This window comes from Chiloscyllium punctatum, chromosome 32 (assembly GCF_047496795.1).
Source record: "Chiloscyllium punctatum isolate Juve2018m chromosome 32, sChiPun1.3, whole genome shotgun sequence".
NCBI classification, from domain to species: Eukaryota; Metazoa; Chordata; class Chondrichthyes; order Orectolobiformes; family Hemiscylliidae; genus Chiloscyllium; species Chiloscyllium punctatum.
Window position 1 is genome coordinate 62,875,988 of NC_092770.1, and position 19,492 is coordinate 62,895,479.

The 19,492-nt window shown below is 44.3% G+C and overlaps 1 protein-coding gene across 1 annotated transcript in view; it reads left to right on the forward strand.

Annotated features, from left to right (window-relative positions):
- LOC140457815 (uncharacterized) overlaps positions 1 to 19,492 on the forward strand; it is a 128,887-nt gene that overhangs the window by 21,997 nt on the left and 87,398 nt on the right. Inside the window, exons 11-17 of the mRNA XM_072551432.1 lie at positions 319 to 417; positions 2,799 to 2,915; positions 9,028 to 9,150; positions 11,144 to 11,266; positions 13,074 to 13,196; positions 15,203 to 15,328; positions 18,059 to 18,184. Of these exons, the coding sequence (XP_072407533.1) occupies positions 319 to 417; positions 2,799 to 2,915; positions 9,028 to 9,150; positions 11,144 to 11,266; positions 13,074 to 13,196; positions 15,203 to 15,328; positions 18,059 to 18,184 (837 nt within the window). The remainder of the gene's footprint in view (positions 1 to 318; positions 418 to 2,798; positions 2,916 to 9,027; positions 9,151 to 11,143; positions 11,267 to 13,073; positions 13,197 to 15,202; positions 15,329 to 18,058; positions 18,185 to 19,492) is intronic.

A 19,492-nucleotide genomic window follows, 5' to 3' on the forward strand; every position in this document is an offset into this window, starting at 1 on the left:
CATCCCATCAAAGTCAGAAAATAGATCCGATACAGAAGGAGCGGATATTCTTTCAGTGATTGCTCACTGTGACATTAACTCAGCTGAGCCCAAATTCCAGCCACTTAACCTGACCTTCCACAGTAATAATCTCACTCCCCATCAAAACCCACAATTGAATTTGCTTATATCACACTTTCAGGCAGTGCATTCCAAATCCTAAACAGACACTGTGTATAAAAATGTTTATATTGATTCTTTTGCTTTAAACCTTCTATCGATGTCTACTTTAATATTAGATGCAAGTCACCAGGGTATCCCATTATTTGCCTTGAACAGGTCTGAGTGAGTCAACTCCATACGTTGTCATTGTTTCTGTGAAAACTTCCTTTGGCGAAGAGAAGACCAGTTCAACATTATATTTTAAAACCAAAATGTGTAAGTTTTCCAAAAAAATATCACATTGTTAATCATTTTGGGTTGGAAGGAGTTGTGCAATTATGAATGTTTCCTTTGAAGTTCCATTCCTTTGTCTCCATTGTGAAGACACTGCAAGAGTGTGCTTCAACGATATCCTGTCACCTTCCCAATATGATTGTCTCAGAACATCTACACACTGGGTCAGCCAGCAGAGCTATAATAAGAAGCTGAATTGAAGCATGTGAGAGGTATTCAAGCCCTGAAAGCTGTCACACTTTCAAATTCCAATACTAGGTAGAACATGGAACTTTACTAATCTAGTAAAACGTGGTCAACAAACATTTTTTTGGGGGGGGGCGGTATTTTAGGGTTTTCTGTGTGACAACTGAGAAGGTCATCATGTTCATGTCATGTACAGACTTGCAAAAGACATTTGTTAATGTGGCACAGCCTTGCCAGTGTTGTTCAAGTCCATGGAATAAAAGGGACAGTGGTGGCTGAGGGACCAAGAGTGGAGAGCAGAGGTGAATTAAAGATTTGATGTGGAAGAAAATTAATCTGGACTTGACTGACTAAAAATGATGATGTTGGGTAACTATTAGATTGTGTTTACTGTGTATTTTAAGATCTTGCAAACTGCACCATATATTTAGTTAGAAATGTAGAAGCATAGAAAATATGACCAGAAATTGGCTATTCAGCTCTTTAACAGTGTTCCCCTATACATTATGATCATGGCTGGTCATCCAAATCTGTCCCCTGTTCCCACTTTCTCCCCTTTAGCTCTTAGAACTATATCTAACTCCTTTTAGAAAAGGTTTTGGCCTTTGCTGCTTTTTGTAATGGAGATAGTTTGTGACTCCTGGATCTGGAGTTCCCAGTCATCAGGAACATACTTTCTGCATTTGCCCTCTCTAATCCTGTTAGAATGACATAGGTTCCTGAGATTCTTCTCAGTCTTTGAAGCTCCAGTGAATATAGTCCTAACTGATTGAGTCTCTCTTCAGTCCTCCATCTCAGGAATAATGTTCTGTCAGATGTGCTTACCAGCTGAACCTGCCTCTGAGAGCTACGCATGGCAGCAATGTCTCTCCTGATCGGCATACCAATGACAATCACTGTGCACGGCATATCAGAAAGGCTGCACATATGCGCAGCCTAGGTAGAATGTTGTCAATGAATCAGTCTGGTAAACCCATGTTGCACTGCCTCCAGATAAAGAGATCAAGCCTTCACATGGTACTCCAGGTGTGGTCTCACCAAGACCCTGTACAATTGCAGTAAAATATCCCTACTCCTGTATTCAAATCCTCTCGCAACGGAGGCCAATGTGCCATTTGCTTTCTTCACCATCTGCTGCACCGTGTGCTTTGATTGTTCTGTTCTTATTTTTGCTTGTATTTTTGCCTTCTGCTTTACTGTTAAAGAAATTCTGTAGCCTTGTGTGCCTATATTTCAGTGAATGACCGTCATATTAAATAAGTGAAGCATGTGGTCTATCGATTCATTCTGAAATCTGACTTGTCCGGCAGTACCATCAGCTGGGGTCATAATACTTGACCATGGCACAGTAGGTTGTGAAGGTGGAGGAATCAGCATATGACATCCTGGGTGTTACATGTAAAGGCATGGAGTACAGAAGGAAGCAAGATATAAACATTGCTGCTGTTTGCAATTCCAAACACTGCACAATTTTAGGAGAGACGTGAAACCTTTAGATCAGATAGAGAAAAGATTTGCAAGGATTATTCCAGTGATCAGAGACTTCCGTTAACAGGATGGACTGGAGAAGCTGGTTGTTCTCTTTAGATGAAAAGGTCAGAGGAGATTTGATATAGATGTTTACAACCGCGAGAGATGTAGTTGGCCTACGTCGGAAAGAAATCATTCCTTTTAGGACACAGATCAAGAACCAGAGACCACAGGTGTGAGGTGAATGGAAAAGTCATAAAAGGCAACAAGAGGGTGGATGCAGTTTGGATCAGGAACACACTGGTCAAGAGTGTGGAGGAGGCAGATTCAATCATGCCCTTAAAAAGGAACTGGATAAACACCTGAAATGACAAATATTGGAGGGAAATGGAGAAGAGCAGCCATGAGACTAGTTAAATTGCTCTTAAAGAAAACTTGACAAAAGGAATGGCCACCTCTGTAACCATTTTAAAATTCTAGACTAACACAAAGAGAACTGTGTATGCTCCATAGATCATGTGCATGACAACTGCTTAATATGTTTAAACGGTACTAGGTTTGAGTTTTCCTCCTACAGTTACCTACATTTCCCAGTTGATATTTGATTTTTACAAAATATAATTTGGCCAGCCTGTACCACAATTGAGACACTCCATTCAGCCTTGTTGTGATTTGTCTAAACCATCTCTTTTGTTTTATTTGCACAGTTATTGACATGTGCCTGAGCAATCCGTGTGGAGCCAATGCCTCCTGTATCCAGCAGGATGGAAGCTTCAGATGCTCCTGTGGGTCTGGCTACACCTGGAATGGATCTGTCTGTAGAGGTGTGTGATGGGGATCAGTGAACCCAGTGGGGAATGAACTGAACACAATGCTTCCATAGCAGTCTGGAGACTGTGTCACATTCCAAACCAGACTAAGAATCAGTGAGATCTCTGGTTTAGTTTACTTGTGATGAAATCCACCCCATGAAAAGTGACTGTCCTCATGTTTGAACATTCAGATGTGAGTAATTGTTGGTGCAGGAGGGAAGGTTTCAGGTAAATGGATAATTAGAGGTCATTCTGGGAAAGGTGGGACGTCTACAAACAGGATTGTCTTCACTTAAACCAGAGGGGTACTAATATCCTGGGTGGGAAGTTTGCTGGTGCTGTTTGGGTGGGTTTAAACAAGCTCACATGGGGGATGGGAACCTATGCTATAGTGCCAGTTCACAGGTGGATGACAGTAGGGAGGATATGGACAGGATTTCACAGTCACAGGAGTGTGCTGGCAGACAGCAAGCTGGTTTGAAGTGTGTCCGCTTCAATGCCAGGATTATCCAGAATAAGGTAGGTGAGCTTGCAGCATGGATAGGTACCTGGGACTTCGATGTTGTGGCCATTTTGAAGACATGGATAGAGCAGGGTGAGGAATCGATGTTGCAGGTTCCAGGGTTTAGATCTTTCATTAAGATCAGGGAAGGTGGTAAAAGAGGGGGAGGTGTGGCCTTGTTAGTCAAGGCCTTGTTAGTATAACAGTGGCAGAAAGAACTTTTGACAAGGACTCGTCTACTGAAGTGGTGTGGGCTGAGGTTAGAAACAGGTAAGGAGGGGTCACACTGCTGGGAGTTTTTTATAGGCCTCTGCAGAATTCCAGGGATGCAGAGGAGAGGATTGGCAAAACGATTCTGGGTAGGAGTGAAAGGCACAGGATGGTCATTAGGAGGACTTTAACTTCCCCAACATTGACTGGAAATGCTATAACCCTCGTTCATCAGATGGATCAGTTTTTTGTCCAATGTGTGCGGGAGGGTTTCCTGACACAGTATGTTAAACAGGCCAACAAGAGGCAAAGCCACATTGGATATGGTACTGGGTAATGAACCAGGCCAGGTGTTAGATTGAGTTGTAGGTGAGCACTTTGGAGAGAGTGACCATAATTCAGTTACGTTTAGTTTAGTGATGGAAAAGGATGCCACAGGTCAAGAGTTATAACTGGGGGAAGGGCAATTATAATGCGATAAGGCAAGACTTAGGGGCATAGAATGGGGTAGCAAAATGCAAGGGATGAGGACAATCGAAATGTGTAGCTGGTTTAAGGAACAGATATTGCGTGTCCTTGATAGATATGTCCCTGTCAGGCAGGGAGGAAGTGATGAGGTAAGGGAACCATGGTTTACTAAAGAAATTATACCACTTGTTGAGCGGAAGAGGAAGCCTTATGTGACGTTGAGATGAGATGGTTCAGATGAGGTGGTGGAGAGTTACAGATTAGCTCGGAAGGATTTAAAAGGAGAGTTAAGAAGAGTAAGGAGTGGACGTGAGCAATCTTTAGCAGGTAGAATAAAGGAGAACCCTAAAGCTTTCTATACGTATGTGAGGAATAAAAGGATGACTAGGGTAGGAATAGGGCCAGTCAAAGACAGAAGTGGGAAGTTGTGTGTGGACCCTATGGAGATCGGAGAGGTGCTAAACGAATATTTCTCATCAGTTTTCACTCAGGAAAAGGAGAATATTGTACAGGAGAAGACTGAGATACAGGCTATTAGACTAGAAAGGATTGAGGTTAGTAAGGAGGAGGTGTTAGCAATTCTAGAAGGTGTAAAAGTAGATAAGTCCCTGGGCTGGGTGGGATTTATCCGAGGATTCTCTGGGAAGCTAGGGACAAGATGGCAGACCCTTTGGCCTTGATCTTTGCTTTGTCATTGTCTACAAGTTTAGTACCAGAGGACTGGAGGATTGAAAATGTTGAGTCCTTATTCAAGAAGGGTAGTAGAGATGACCCAGGTAATTATAGACCAGTGAGCCTTACTTCTGATGTAGGAAAGGTTTTGGAAAGGATTATAAGAGATAGGATTTATAGTCAACCTGCAAGCAACAATTTGATTGGAGATAGTCAACATGGTTTTGTCAAGGTCAGGTCGTGTCTCACAAACCTCATTGAGTTTTTTTTAAGAAGGTGATCGACCAAGCATGTGAATGAGGGTAGGGCAGTTGACGTGGTGTACATGGACTTCAGTAAAGCCTTTGAAAAGAGTCCACATGGTAAGCTTTTGGAGAAAATGCAGAGGCTTGGGGATTAAGGGTGATGTAGCATTTTGGGCTAGAAACTGGATTTCTGTCAGAAGGCAGCGAGTGGTGGTTGATGGAAATTATTCAGCCTGGTGTCCAGTTACTACTGGTGTGCCACAAGGATCTGTTTAGGGACCACTGCTGATTGTGATTTTTATAAATGACTTGGACGCAAGCATAGGTGGATGCATTAGTAAGTTTGCAGATGACACTAATGTCGAAGGAGTGGTGGACAGTGTGGAAGAATGTTGCAGGAGGACTTGGATAAACTGAAGGATTGGGCTGAAAGATAGCAAATGGAGTTCAATGCAAAGTGTATAAGTCCTGCTAAGATTTGCTTTCCCAAATGCAGCTCCTTGCATTTATCTAAATTAAATTCCATCTGCCACTTCTCAGCCCATTGGCCCATCTAGTCAAGATCCCATTGTAATCAGCAAACTTACTAACTATAACTCTTATGCTCACATCCAAATTTCCCAGTCTTATACCTCAAAGCATCAGATCATTTCATTGGTTTTAATATTGTCAAAGTATCAAATTCAAACATGATTGGAGTTTAGTATCTTGGGGCATAATTTAAACTGATTGGCCAAATTTGAATTTGTTTTTTGCCTCATAGCAACCCAGGTACTGCTAGCTGCTGGACCAAATGTGACATTGTAAATTCTCCAGCACTCTGTGTGCTTGCTAAGTCCTTCAACTCTCTTAAAGGTACAGTACCCCTTACACCTTCATAACACATGGCTTCTGCTTCTGGAAGCTGCTGCTGCTGTCAATGCAGCAGCAAGTTTAGTTCAAGGGAACCTTGCTGAGGAGTGCCATACATACCACCCACTGTGATCATGTCACATGGGCCTGGGGGAAGAAGCTAGGAATTCAGAGTGAGACCTAACATCCGGACCTCCTCATTGCCTTTGTAACAATGTCGATCTTATAAACATAACCTCTACTTAGTTGCTAACATACAATTAACTAAATCTTGTTAATTATAAGAGTCACTTCTAAGTAGACCAGGGAATGACTTTCCTCTATCACACTTGACTAAGCAGACCGATTAGTTTCCTGCACGTTGAGAATTGTAGCAGGAACCTTCACGTTGAGTAGCAGCCCAGACAGTGTCATGTGCTAGCATGCTTACCAGTCAGGCGCAGGAACGATTGGTGATTTTCCCTCGCAAGGTTATCAGGTGCAGGCAAAATGTGGACTTGATGCCGCTATCAGATCAGTCATGATCGTACTGAATGGTGAAGTAAGCTTGAGGGGCTGAATGGCCTCTCTCTGATTTCTATGTTTTCATGTTCACAACCAAGGAGAGCTGAGATAGTTCTAACACTCAATGACTGCCTGAACTGAGTTCAGTCACTTAATGCAGAGCTGGAATGAAAACTAGGAGCATTCTGAGCTGAACATTCAGTGCTACACCATATGGTGCCTTCACAAAAAGGGGGAATCTACTTATATAACAGCCATATGGTCCAAGCCAAAATAATGGTTATGTAGAAAGTTTCAGTTTCAAAAGCTGGGGATCCTTCAGCAAACGTTTCCTTTCTTCCTGATCCCCAGATGTGAATGAATGTGAAAATAGAAGCCACGACTGTCACAGCTTGGCCTCCTGTTTCAACAGCCCCGGCTCTTTCCAATGTGTGTGTGAGGCTGGCTATACTGGGGATGGGAGGAACTGTACAGGTAAATGATAATGAATCCTCAGATGTTGTCAGTTAGCAACATAGGATTATTTCTTAGAATTTGTTGATTTTTTTTGCCATTTGTAGTCAAACCCCAATCCTGAAGGTTTGGCTATAAGGATTGACTTGTGAAGCTGGTATTCTCCTTTGATCTGAAAAGCTAAGAATAGATCTGAATGAGCCATTCAAAACCCTGAGGATATTGTTTGAGTCAGTAGGCACAAACTATTATCATCACTGAGTAGGGTCTGACAGGGTTAACTGGGACAAACTGGAACTAGGGAACATATTTTGGTTGTAAGTTAGTTAAGAGATAACTGGGAGAGAACTTCAAATCATCATTTGTGTTGGAGTTTTGTGACGTGTAAGTGAAAATGAAACTCTGACCAAAACTCTATGTTCCTCAACTTTGTGGAGCTAACCTTTCAACCTCTGGCATTTAACAGCGGTAGCAGAGGATGACTAGCTATTTACAAGTCAAAGAATGAAAGCTAAGTATTATTCCAACCAAAGAATGATTATGGAGAAAAAATCACAGACACTAGACAAAATCTAAAGCATTAGGGAATGATTGCCCAAACCTATTTTCTGAATACAAATCTCATGACTAATAGAAGAGTGAAGTAATGGTGTAGACCTGCGTTCTTCCTTTAACAAAGAGGAAACAAGGTTTGGCCCAAGTTTTTCTCACTACCCTACAGATGCAGACTAAGAAACAAAATGTTTTCTGAGTTTGATGTGGATGATACTGCATAAACATGAATGAAAGTTTGAACTCTCAGATACAATTTATTGAAAAGATAATTAACTAACTATTTATGAGGTGCCATGAGATTTTGACAAATTCAAAAACCTTGTGCGTTACCAGTTTCTTTGCCCCACCTTTGTTGCCAGGTAACCGCACAATAAGGTTTTGACTTGGATGTTGGAAACAGGTTGTTGGCTGTATGTGCCACAAACAGAGGCAAGTTAGTTCCAAACTCAGCTGAGCCAGGTCGCAGTGATTGGTGGTGGTTAGTGGGCCCAGCATGGACCCGTGGGATCGGAGAGAGTTTGGCTTCCCCACAGCCTCTGCATTGTCGAGGCGGTCCTGGTGCGAGTTTGGGTTCCTGGCGGCATCTGCATCCAGCGCAGATTCATGGAGGTGGCAGCAGAAGAGGAGGTGGCAGCAGAAGAGAATTTGGGCCCTGTAGGAGACCCAGCAGCGGCTGTTTGGCAAAATGGACTTGAAGCGGACTCATGATGGTGGCATTCATGTTTGGGCTGGTGCAGTAGCTGGCAGTATTTGTGGTATTTGCGTTGGTGAGGTCCAGCAAGGACTCAGTGGCGAGGGCATCAGTGGAGGTGAGATGGCACCAAAGAATGGTGATTTACATTCCAGCAGCAGCGGCGATGCCAGGGGAACCCATGCCTGACCACTAGGCCCATGGCAAAGCACTCAACAAGAAGGACTGCACATTTGTTTGCTTTTTCTCTTTCTTTATTCTTCTCCCTTTACATTCCATGTTTTGGTTTATTTTTCTGTGTTTAAAGGTGGCACGAGTGAGTGGCGACACTATGCAACACTTTTCACTGTGGTTTGTGAGAAAATACGTGTGACAACAAATAAATCATGATTGAAGTAGCCTAGGGTGGAGGTGATTGACATCTAAAAACACAGTCAACTTCAAAGCATGGCATCAACAAACAAGGAGTTTCCTTTTCGATTTTCATTGACCCCAGTTTTTCTCAGGCTCCCTGATTCAATTCTCAGGCAAATGCTATCTTGATGTCGGAGTACATCACCCTCACCTCAGCTCTCCAGCTCTAAGCTCCTCCACCTCATACTCTTCTGAGCTGCTTGTTCAAGTTTATCAGTTTAAAACTTTAGACCACCTGTCCTAACATCACATTTTATGGCTTGCAGTCAAATTTTATCTGATGTTATGTCCTTTGATGCACTTTTCGTTAAAATGTGAGTTAAAAGTGACTTTGTCTTAAATGTAAGTGACTTACTTAAATGTGAGTTAAAAGTAAGTTAAATAAAGGTGTTGAACAGTTACCACAGCCACAGATCAACCACTTGTTTCTTTCCTTTCCATCGTTATCCCGGGAACCTTCTGCAAGATCAGTTCTTTCACAAGGCTGCATCCAAACTGGTACATGTAACAGTCCAATTGCTGTGATCCCGCACAGACCTTTTTTTTCCTAACCCTCAGATGTTAACGAATGTGAAAGTGGAAGTCACGACTGTCACAGCTCGGCCTCCTGTTTCAACAGCCCCGGCTCTTTCCAATGTGTGTGTGAAGCTGGCTACATTGGAGATGGGAGGATTTGTTCAGGTAAATAATATTGAAGCTACAGCTGTGGAACTCTCTCTCAAGTTGCTCATTTATTGCTTGATCACCTTTCGTGTTGAATCCCAGTATCTCAAAATTTGTTTCATCTAAAAATTCTAAAGCAACCGAGGGCAATCCTGGTCTGATTGACTGAACTGCGCACTGCCTGAACCAAATGGGTCATGGAAAAAAAATCTCATTTTATAATTTTGGAGGAGCAGCACGGTGGCGCAGTGGTTAGTGCTGCTGCCTCACAGCACCAGGGTCCTAGGTTCAATTCCAGCCTCGGGCGACTGCCTGTGTGGAGTTTACACATTCTCCCCGTGTCTGCGTGGGTTTCCTCCGGGTACTCCGGTTTCATCCCACAGTCCAAAGATGTGCAGGTCAGGTGAATTGGCCATGCTAAATTGCCCATAGTGTTAGGTACATTAGTCAGAGGGAAATGGGTCTGGGTGGGTTACTCTTCGGAGGGTCCGTGTGGACTTGTTCGGCTGAAGGGCCTGTTTCCACACTGTAGGGAATCTAATCTAATCCCTGTGACCTGTGCAGGTATATTGCCCACTTTAATCATGCTTGAACACAGAGCCACTGGAGCTTCCATACTGAAGATGCTGCCAAAGGGCTATCCAGCAGCGACTTGCAATATTTTGGCCCATCAATGATAAAGGAGCAGCCTTTGGGTGTTTATGGTTTGGAGGTGCTGGGGATCCCATGTAACCTTATGTCATTCTTCCAGGCAGTGGAGATTGTGTTTGGGAGGTGCTATTGAAGAAGTTCAAGGTGAATTGTTGTTGTAGATATTGGAGGGTGCAGCATTGTAAGATTGTGACTGGCATTTCAAGCAGACTGCTTTTCTGAGACAATGTTGAGCCTTTGGAGTGATGTTACAGCTAGACTCAGGAAAGCGAGTGGACAGTGCACCACTGTACAACTGACTTACTCTTCATTCTGGAGGAAAGGTTTTGGGAAGTTGGAAGATGAGCCACTCACTGCTGGATATCCAAACATTGACTGGCTCAAGTTATCTTCTCTATGGTAAGGGAGTCTAACACTGGAGGATGTGGGTTTCAGGTGAGAGGGGAAAGATGCAAAAGGATTCAGAGGGACAATTCTTTCACACAGAGATTGAGTGTCTGGAGTGGACTGCAAGAGGTAGTGATGGAAGTGAGTACAATTTCATCATTTATAGAACATTTGTCAGGTAGGTGCATGGGATAGGTATGGAGGGATATGGATAAAATGCAGGCAAATGAGATTAGTTTAATGGGCAAGTTGAGCCGAAGGGTATGTTTGCAGGCTGTGCACCTCTATGACTCTAACCATGGCATTTATGGGGCTGATTCCATTGGCTAATGTGGGGAAGTAGCAATGGTGATATGAGTGAATATGATGGCAAGATCTTTACTCTCCCTCTCACATCATTATCCAGCAGTGATGGAGTATTTACATTTTGTCAGCTGTAGCTTGAATATTGCCCAGATCTTTTTGTCTGTCAATATGGACTTCCTCAATATCTGGAGATTTGTACTTTTGAAAAATTGTTTATGTTAGTGCGTCTGGGTGAATGTCCAAACGCTATCGCTGTGTTGGTCTGCATTATTCTGTTTCTTCAAAGGGAATGCTTTGATGACTTCAAAAAAGAAATTCAGCCACCACAGTGCTGTAGGAAACTGAGAAGCTCCCACGCTGGAGCAGATTTTGTTGAGAACTCCATTTGTGACCTATGCTGGGAAATTATCTCTGACTATTCTTGACTAATAGATAGACAGCTGCCACAGTCATAAGTCAGCATATGTTTGTTTTTGTTTTGTTGGAACTGTCTCCTTTATTCCTAGTAACGATCCATCCAGTGAATCTTGGGAGCTATAATCTTAGTAACCATCTGTGAATCTGTTTCTTTACAAGGCATGAGGCTAAATCTCGGCAATAGCAGTAAATTATTTAAGATTCACAAAGTTGGGCGTCCTTCAATGAACTCTTTCATCCTAACCCCCAGATGTGAATGAATGTGAAAGTGGAAGCCACGACTGTCACAGATCGGCCTCCTGTTTCAACAGCCCCGGCACTTTCCAATGTGTGTGTGAGGCTGGTTACACTGGGGATGGGAGGAACTGTACAGGTAAGTGATACCAAAACTTCCCAAAGGAAAATGTTCCTATTTTCATCTTGTGTGTCACTTGACATGAGCCTTAATTGGGATTGTCAGCAGATCTTTATTACAGGTGCTCTGTATCTGGCTAACCTAAAGAAGGACTTATGCCCGAAACGTCGATTCTCCTGTTCCTTGGATGCTGCCCGACCTGCTGCGCTTTTCCAGCAACACATTTTCAGCTCTGCATCTGGCTAACCTGTTTGAGTTCCTCATTGTAGTAACAGAGAGGGTTAATAAAAGTAGATCTTGCATAAATGGATTTTCAAGAAGAAAATAATGAATTACTTTGTAACAGACATTCTGAAATGGAAACCATAATATCAGGAGGGCAATCGCAAATTAGCTGTGCAAATGGTTGAGGAGGGAGACAGGAAGTAGAGAATGGTGGTGAATTGATGTCTTTACTGGGGAAAAGTATGCAATGGGATCCATCAGGGGTCAGTGTTTGAACCATTGCTTCCCAGTTAGTGGGTACAGGGATTATCATGTCAATGATTGAGGATAACGCAGAACTTGGCAACAGATTACAGTCACGGAGTCATAGAGATGAGCAGCATGGAAACAGGCTAGGTGGGTTAGCCATGGGAGATGCAGGCTTACAGGGACAGGGTGGGGGTGAGAGTCTGGGTTGGATTCTCTTCAGACTTGATGAAGACACTGTAGGGATTCTATGATCCAGGTCCAGGCAGTGATGGGCCTGGGTGGATTTAACCTGCTTTTTGTGGACAGGACATATCTAATTTTCCACTTTAGCCAGATGCCAATGCTGTAACTGTACAGGGGCAGCTGGGCTAGAAACATGACTGGTTCTGGAACACAGGTCTTTGGTACTATGGTCAGATTATCAGAGCTTTATGGTGTGGTGGTGTGTGGTTGTAGGGTCCTGAGAAAGGAGTGACGATGTCAGGTCGCAGCAGGTATCAGGTCAGAGTCTGCCGATGGAGGGGTGAGTATAATGTGAGGAAAGTTGGATATTAGTTGAATAGTTACTCAGCAGTTAGACTAGATTTTTAATACCTCTAACATTTCTTGACTGCTAATTCTCTGATTTAAATGGAGACTATCAGAGGGTTCCAGGTACATGGGAATTGCCCAGTGGAATCTTCAATTTCTCAGACAATTCCCGCATAGCCTGCTACGGCGCAGATTCTGCAGGGTCCCAGTGCACAACTCTCAGAAACCAACATCCTGCAGAAAGAGTTATCTGGCCTTCAGAAAATCCAGGCTATCCTTTTTTCAGTGGCAGCTACCCATGTGCTCACCACTCACAATGTGTGAAACTTCCCACAGCATTTTGAGAAAGCTGCATTGCTCCACTTCTGCCCTGTAGTGTTTCATTACTTTCCATTGCCCCAATGGCTGTCATGCTTTCACCTCTCCAGGTCACAGGTCTCCAGGTCTCAATGACTTATTAAAGCTCATCTCAGGGAAACCTTTGACCATCTGCTCTAATGACACCTTACATTGCTCAATGTCAAGGTTTCTTTGAAGTTTTCCCTGACAAAATACCTTCAGATGATTTACTATGTTAATAGAACACTATAAACATAAAGTGTTTGAATAGTGGCCGAGGTCATAAATCAATCACACTTTACTTACAGTCACGAATTTCCCTCCCGCCCTAAGGCCAATCAATCTTGGAGTGTTCTGTGAGGAACCATCCATTAATCTGTTTCTTTCCAAAGGGCTGAGTTCAAATTGGCTTGTGGAATATCAGAAAGTTTCAGATTCTCAAAGGTCCTCCAATGAACTCTTCCTTTTCTCTAACCCCCAGATGTGAATGAATGTGAAAGTGGAAGCCACGACTGTCACAGCTCGGCCTCCTGTTTCAACAGCCCCGGCTCTTTCCAATGTGTGTGTGAGGCTGGTTACACTGGGGATGGGAGGTATTGTACAGGTAAATGGTATTGACACGTTTACATTGACACCACTTTCCTCTCATGCTCCTGTTTCTCACAATCTTGTGATTACTGCGAGTATTATTTGGACCTATTTCTAATCTATATTCATGAGTTCGTTGATAGCCTTTACTGGGGAATAAGTGTTGAAGAAGAAATAAAGATACAGCAGAGGGGTGTAGGCAAGTTGGGTGAAGGAGCAAGAGCATGGCAAATGGAATACAATGTGATGAACTGCAGAGTTATCCACTTTGGTAGGAAGTACAAAAATAGATTTTTTTAATGCAGGGCCTGAGTATGCTTTGATTTTAATCACAGAAAGTAGGTACAAGCAATATAGGGAGGCAAATGGTATGTTAGCTTTTGCCACACTTGGAGTAGTGTGTGCAGTTTTGATCTCCTTCTCTAAGAAAGAAGAGAACTCAAGAAGGTGATGGTGAAGTCCTTTTCAGAATGAAAATAATAGAGCAAATCCAGCACTCCAGGTTACAGTATGTCAACAGGACGTCCTACCCTGTGTGCTCCAGGAGTTATTGGTTAAGTCTGTTCAGTACCATGAAGATCCATGGTAAAAACTGAGTGATCCTGGTTAGACAACATCCTGACATCAAAGGGCCAACCCACCCTCCTCTAGCTTATCTCTCCATGCTTCAGGCTCACTGCCTTTATTCCTGATGAAGGGCTTTTGCCCGAAACGTCGATTTCGCTGCACGTTGGATGCTGCCTGAACTGCTGTGCTCTTCCAGCACCACTAATCCAGTAATGACAGACTCTTGTCTAGCGCTTTCTGTCTGCCTGTTGCGTGCTGTCTTCAATGCATTGTTGCTCTTTGCCTGTTGCATGGCAACTAATTATTTCTCTTCTCCCACCCCACAACCTCCTTTCTACCTTTAAGTTTATTGTTCTACCTCTCTCTCTCATTTCTTCTCTTTTCCATACACTCGCTCTCTTTATTTTTCTCACTCTTTCCCTTCTGTGCAATGAACTGAAAAGCACATGTGTAATCAATAATCAGGATGTCGTTGTGGTTCTGTTCGCCGAGCTGGGAATTTGTCTTGCAAACGTTTTGTCCCCTGTCTAGGTGACATCCTCAGTGCTTGGGAGCCTCCTGTGAAGCGCTTCTGTGCTGTTTCCTCCAGCATTTATAGTGGCCTGTCTCTGCCGCTTCCAGTTGTCAGTTCGAGCTGTCCACTGCAGTGGCCGGTATATTGGGTCCAGGTCGATGTGTTTGTTGATAGAGTCAGTGGATGAGTGCCATGCCTCTAGGAATTCCCTGGCTGTTCTCTGTTTGGCTTGCCCTATAATGGTAGTGTTTTCCCAGTCGAATTCAACGACACGACCAGCTATCCTTAGTAGCCACACACACAGACGACAAGCAACATGAATTCGACTGGGACAACACTACCATTATAGGGCAAGCCAAACAGAGAACAGCCAGGGAATTCCTAGAGGCATGGCACTCATCCACAGACTCTATCAACAAACACATCGACCTGGACCCAATATACCGGCCACTACAGTGGACAGCTCGAACTGACAACCGGAAGCGGCAGAGACAGGCCACTATAAATGCCGGAAGAAACAGCACAGAAGCGCTTCACAGGAGGCTCCCAAGCACTGAGGATGTCACCTAGACAGGGGACGAAACGTTTGCAAGACAAATTCCCAGCTCGGCGAACAGAACCACAACAACAAGCACCCAAGCTACAAATCTTCTCCCAAACTTTGAATCAGAATGTCAGATCAGATTCTGTGCCAAAAGGAGACATTTGAGACCATGGGGTGATGGGGTGGTCCCTTTGGTCTACAGCTAGCAAATTAAGTTTATATGATGGGGTCAGCCATTCAGTGGAAGTCACTGGAATGTTAAAAGTGCTGAGTGATCTCATTCTGTTGATTACAAACTTGGCCGTGTTGGGTTGCAAATACTCCCATTCTACTTCAGTTGAATATCATCAAGACTTTTTGAAAGCCAATTTGAACACGAGGCACCTCTCCCTTTCAGATGTGAATGAATGTTTACAGAACAATGGCGGCTGCTCCCAGCGTTGTGTGAACACAATGGGCAGTTCCCAGTGTCACTGTTACCCAGGATTCACCTTGGCACCCGGGAGCCAATCAACCTGCACAGGTTTGACCTTTCACATTCCATTTTGTAAACACTCCGACAGCATGTGTTTGATATTTTTTAAAAAGACAATGAGTTGTGATCTACAGTGTGTATCTCAGCAGTAACATCCTCACCTCTGACTCAGCACGTTATAGGTTTGAGTCTTCCATAGAGTTCTGACACTGCAGTGCAATGCCGACAGTAATGCACAGTCAGAGGAGCAGATTATCCTAGGGTACGTTCATGCAAGGAACCATCTACTCTCTTATATGGAGTTAGAATGTTCCACACTATTCAAGGAATTCATAGGAGAGTTACCTGGGTGTCCTGACTAGTACTGTATGCTTCAACAACATGTCTTGAACTTTATCCCGTTGCTGATTGGAGAACCTTGATGTGCAGGAAATTGGCTTCTACACTTACCACATCTGCAATTGGACACCTCTGACAGTAGTGTAATCTCTCACTGCTGCACTGAGGTGTGAGCTTGCTTTGTGTGACTGGAACCCATAACTCTCTAACTTGCAGGTGAGAGTGTAGCTTAAAGATTAAAAGTATGGTATCTTGTATTCTTGTAAAATTCTTCCTCAATAAACACCAGCAAACACAGTTTAATTATTTAATTTCATTTGTCTTTGGAACGAGCAGGAATTACTTTCTCTTCTAGGCCTGTTCCTTCAGCCATTTACATTCCGATAGATGTATCCCTCAATTTCGTTCTCCAGTTCCCCAACATTGTTATCAATCTAAAATGTATATAGCTCATCTTGAAAGCTCCAATGTGCTCTGTTCACACAGTATCTCAGGGAAGAGTGTCCTAGAGTTGCCTATGGATAGTGTGGACAATGTGCTTCTTGATTCCCCTCCCACCCCTATCCGCTTTCTGCAAAAACCGTTCCCTCCGTGGCAACCTGGTCAGGTCCACGCCCCCCCCCACCTTCCCCTGCCATTGCAGGAATTGCAAAACCTGCGCCCAAACCTCCCCCCTCACCTCCATCCAAGACCCCAAAGGAGCCTTCTATATCCATCAAAGTTCCACCTGCACTTCCACAAATGTCATTTATTGTATCCGTTGCTCCCAATGCGGTCTCCTTTACATTGGGGAGACTGGACATCTTCTCGCAGAGCGCTTCAGGGAACATCTCCAGGACACCTGCACCAATCAACCCCACCGCCCCATGTCCCAACGTTTCAACTCCCCCTCCCATTCTGCCAAGGACGCGCAGGTCCTGGGCCTCCTCCACCACCGGTCCCTCACCACCCAACGCCTGGAGGAAGAACACCTCATGTTCCACCTCAGGACCCTTCAACCCCAGGGCATCAATGTGGACTTCACCAGTTTCCTCATTTCCCCTTCCCCCCCACCTTACCCCAGTTCCAAACTTCCAGCTCAGCACCGTCCTCATGACCTGTCCCACCTATCAATCTTCCTTCCCACCTATCCACTCCACCCTCCTCTCTGATCTATCACCTTTACCCCTTCCTCCATCCTCCTATTACACTTTCAGCTACCCAGCCCTACCCCCCACCCATTTATCTCTCCACCCTGAGGCTTCCAGCCTCATTCCTAATGAAGGGCTCCTGCCCGAAAGGTCTATTTTCCTGCTCCTCGGATGCTGCCTGACCTGCTGTGCTTTTCCAGCACCACTCCAATTTTGACTCCAGCATCTGCAGTCCTCACTTTTGCCTTCTTGATTTTGTTGCTGACCAGCCTGGATCAAGGCGAAAGTGAGAACTGCAGATGCTGGAGATCAGAGTCGAGAGTGTGATCTAGTGCTGCTCCTTTATATCTACTTTATGTCTACCCTACCACACCCCTTACCCATTTCCAACTGCACATAACACATATCCTGAGTAGCACAGGAAGGTGCTGCATGAATGCAGTTTGTTGTTTCTTAAGAAGCTAAGCCTTCGGGGACTATGCAGAAAAACATGGATGTAACTCAGTGTTCATTAAGTAAAACCTGGCACATAAGTTAAAATCAGTGACATCCCTGCAAGTTCTGAGAGATATAAAACGTGCAACAGGTATTCTGCTAGATGAATTGCCATAGTGTGCACGGATCTGATCTCCATGCTGCAGAAAGGATTTAAAAGTAAAGAAAGAAAAAAATACAAAAACAAAGAAAAAGATGAGAGCAGGATGGACAGAATATGGCTATTAGGGAAGACTGAGCATGCAAGTGTCTTAAGGTAAAGAAAATAAAGACAGAGAGATGACCTGAGGCAGATCTTTAATAGTTATGACAAATTCACTGTGCTAGGTGTCAGCAGGACATTTCCTGTTGCCAGAGAGCCCAGAATTGCATGATATAGTAGTTACCAAACCGGCTAAGTCAGGAAGACCATCCCTTTGCAGAGAATGGCAAAAATATGCAACACTATTCCAGAAGGAATATCTGAAGCAGTGAGTATACATGCAATAAGAGGAAGCTATATAATGAGAGGGAAGAGATTGGGAACTTGGTTATTAAGGTTAGATTTAGTAAATAGAACGTGTAGAAATTGCAGGTGTGCAGACACCCTGCTGGATCAGATTGGCTGAATGGTCTGTTCCTTTGTTGCGGCTTCTATGTAAAGCTTTGACTCACGAACGAGGATGAATATATTTTGTTGCTTGGGATGACTGACCAGTTAAAGCCTTTGTAGAGTCATGGTTAAATATGGCCAGACAGCCAGGGATTATTCCAGATTCTCACTCATCCACTCCCTCTCCGATTCACTGGTGTTTGTTTTTAATGTTGCTTGCAGATGTGAATGAGTGTGCGGATCCAGCGATGAATCGATGTGACCCAAACGCAGAGTGTCTGAACTCTGAAGGCTCCTACAGCTGTGAGTGCAACCCCTATTACAGAGGGAATGGGACACATTGTGAAGGTAAGCAGCAGGATACAGGTCCCAGCCTCCTCTCTCACTGATGGACTGACCACACAACATGAAGGTAAAAACAATGACTGCAGATGCTGGAAACCAGATTCTGGATTAGTGGTGCTGGAAGAGCACAGCAGTTCAGGCAGCATCCGAGGAGCAGCGAAATCAACGTTTCGGGCAAAAGCCCTTCATCAGGAGGGCTTTTGCCCGAAACATCAATTTTACTGCTCCTCGGATGCTGCCTGAACTGCTGTGCTCTTCCAGCACCACTAATCCACACAACATGAAGGTTCACTGGGCTAGAGATCCACCTTTGCTGCCTGGCAGGAAAGGGAATCCTGTAGATTCTGTGTCATCATTCTTCCCATTAGATCTCCTTTACTGCTGTCCAGTCAGGTGATGCTGAAAGCTCTGCGGGTACTATTCCAATTGCACTGAAGGCTGTTGGGAATTACTGTGTTGGATACAGTATTCATTCGGAGTAGTGGATGTTGTGTTAATAATGATAATGGATAAATAAAGCAGAGAATGATATTTTCTATTCACTTGTGAGACATGGGCATCACTGGCTGGATCAGCATTTATTGCTGGTCCCTAGTTGCCGTTGAGAAGGTGGGAGTGAGCTGCCTTCTTGAACCGCTGCAGTTCATCTGCTGTGGGTTGACCCACAATGCCATTGGATAGGGAGTTCTAGGACTTTGACCCAGCCACAGTGAAGGAATGGCAATATATTTCTAAGTCAGGATGGTGAGGGGCTTGGAGGGGAAATTACAGGTGGTGGTGTTCCCATGTATCTGCTGCCCGTGCCCTTCTAGATGGAAGTGGTTGTGGGTTTGGAAAGTGCTGTTGATGTACCTTTGGTGAGTTACTGCAGTGCATCTTGTGGCTAGGACACACTATTACTCCTGAGTGTCGTGGTGGAGGGAGTGGATGCAGTGCCAATTTAGGCTGCTTTTTCCTGGATGGTGTCGAGCTTCTTGGGGCTGCGCTCATCTAGGCGAGGAGGAAGTATTCCATCATATTCCTGAGCCCCAGCTATACCTGCCTCTTCGTCGGATATGTGGAACAGTTCATCTTTCGCAGCTAACTGGCACCACCCCCCACCTTTTCCTCCGCTACATCGATGATTGTATTGGCGCTACCTCGTGCTCCCACGAGGAGGTTGAATAGTTCATCCACTTTACTAACACCTTCCACCCCGACCTCAACCTTACCTGGACCATCTCAGACTCCTCCCTCCCCTTCCTAGACCCCTCCATTTCTATCTCGGGTGACCGACTCAACACAGACATTTACTACAAACCGACCGGCTCC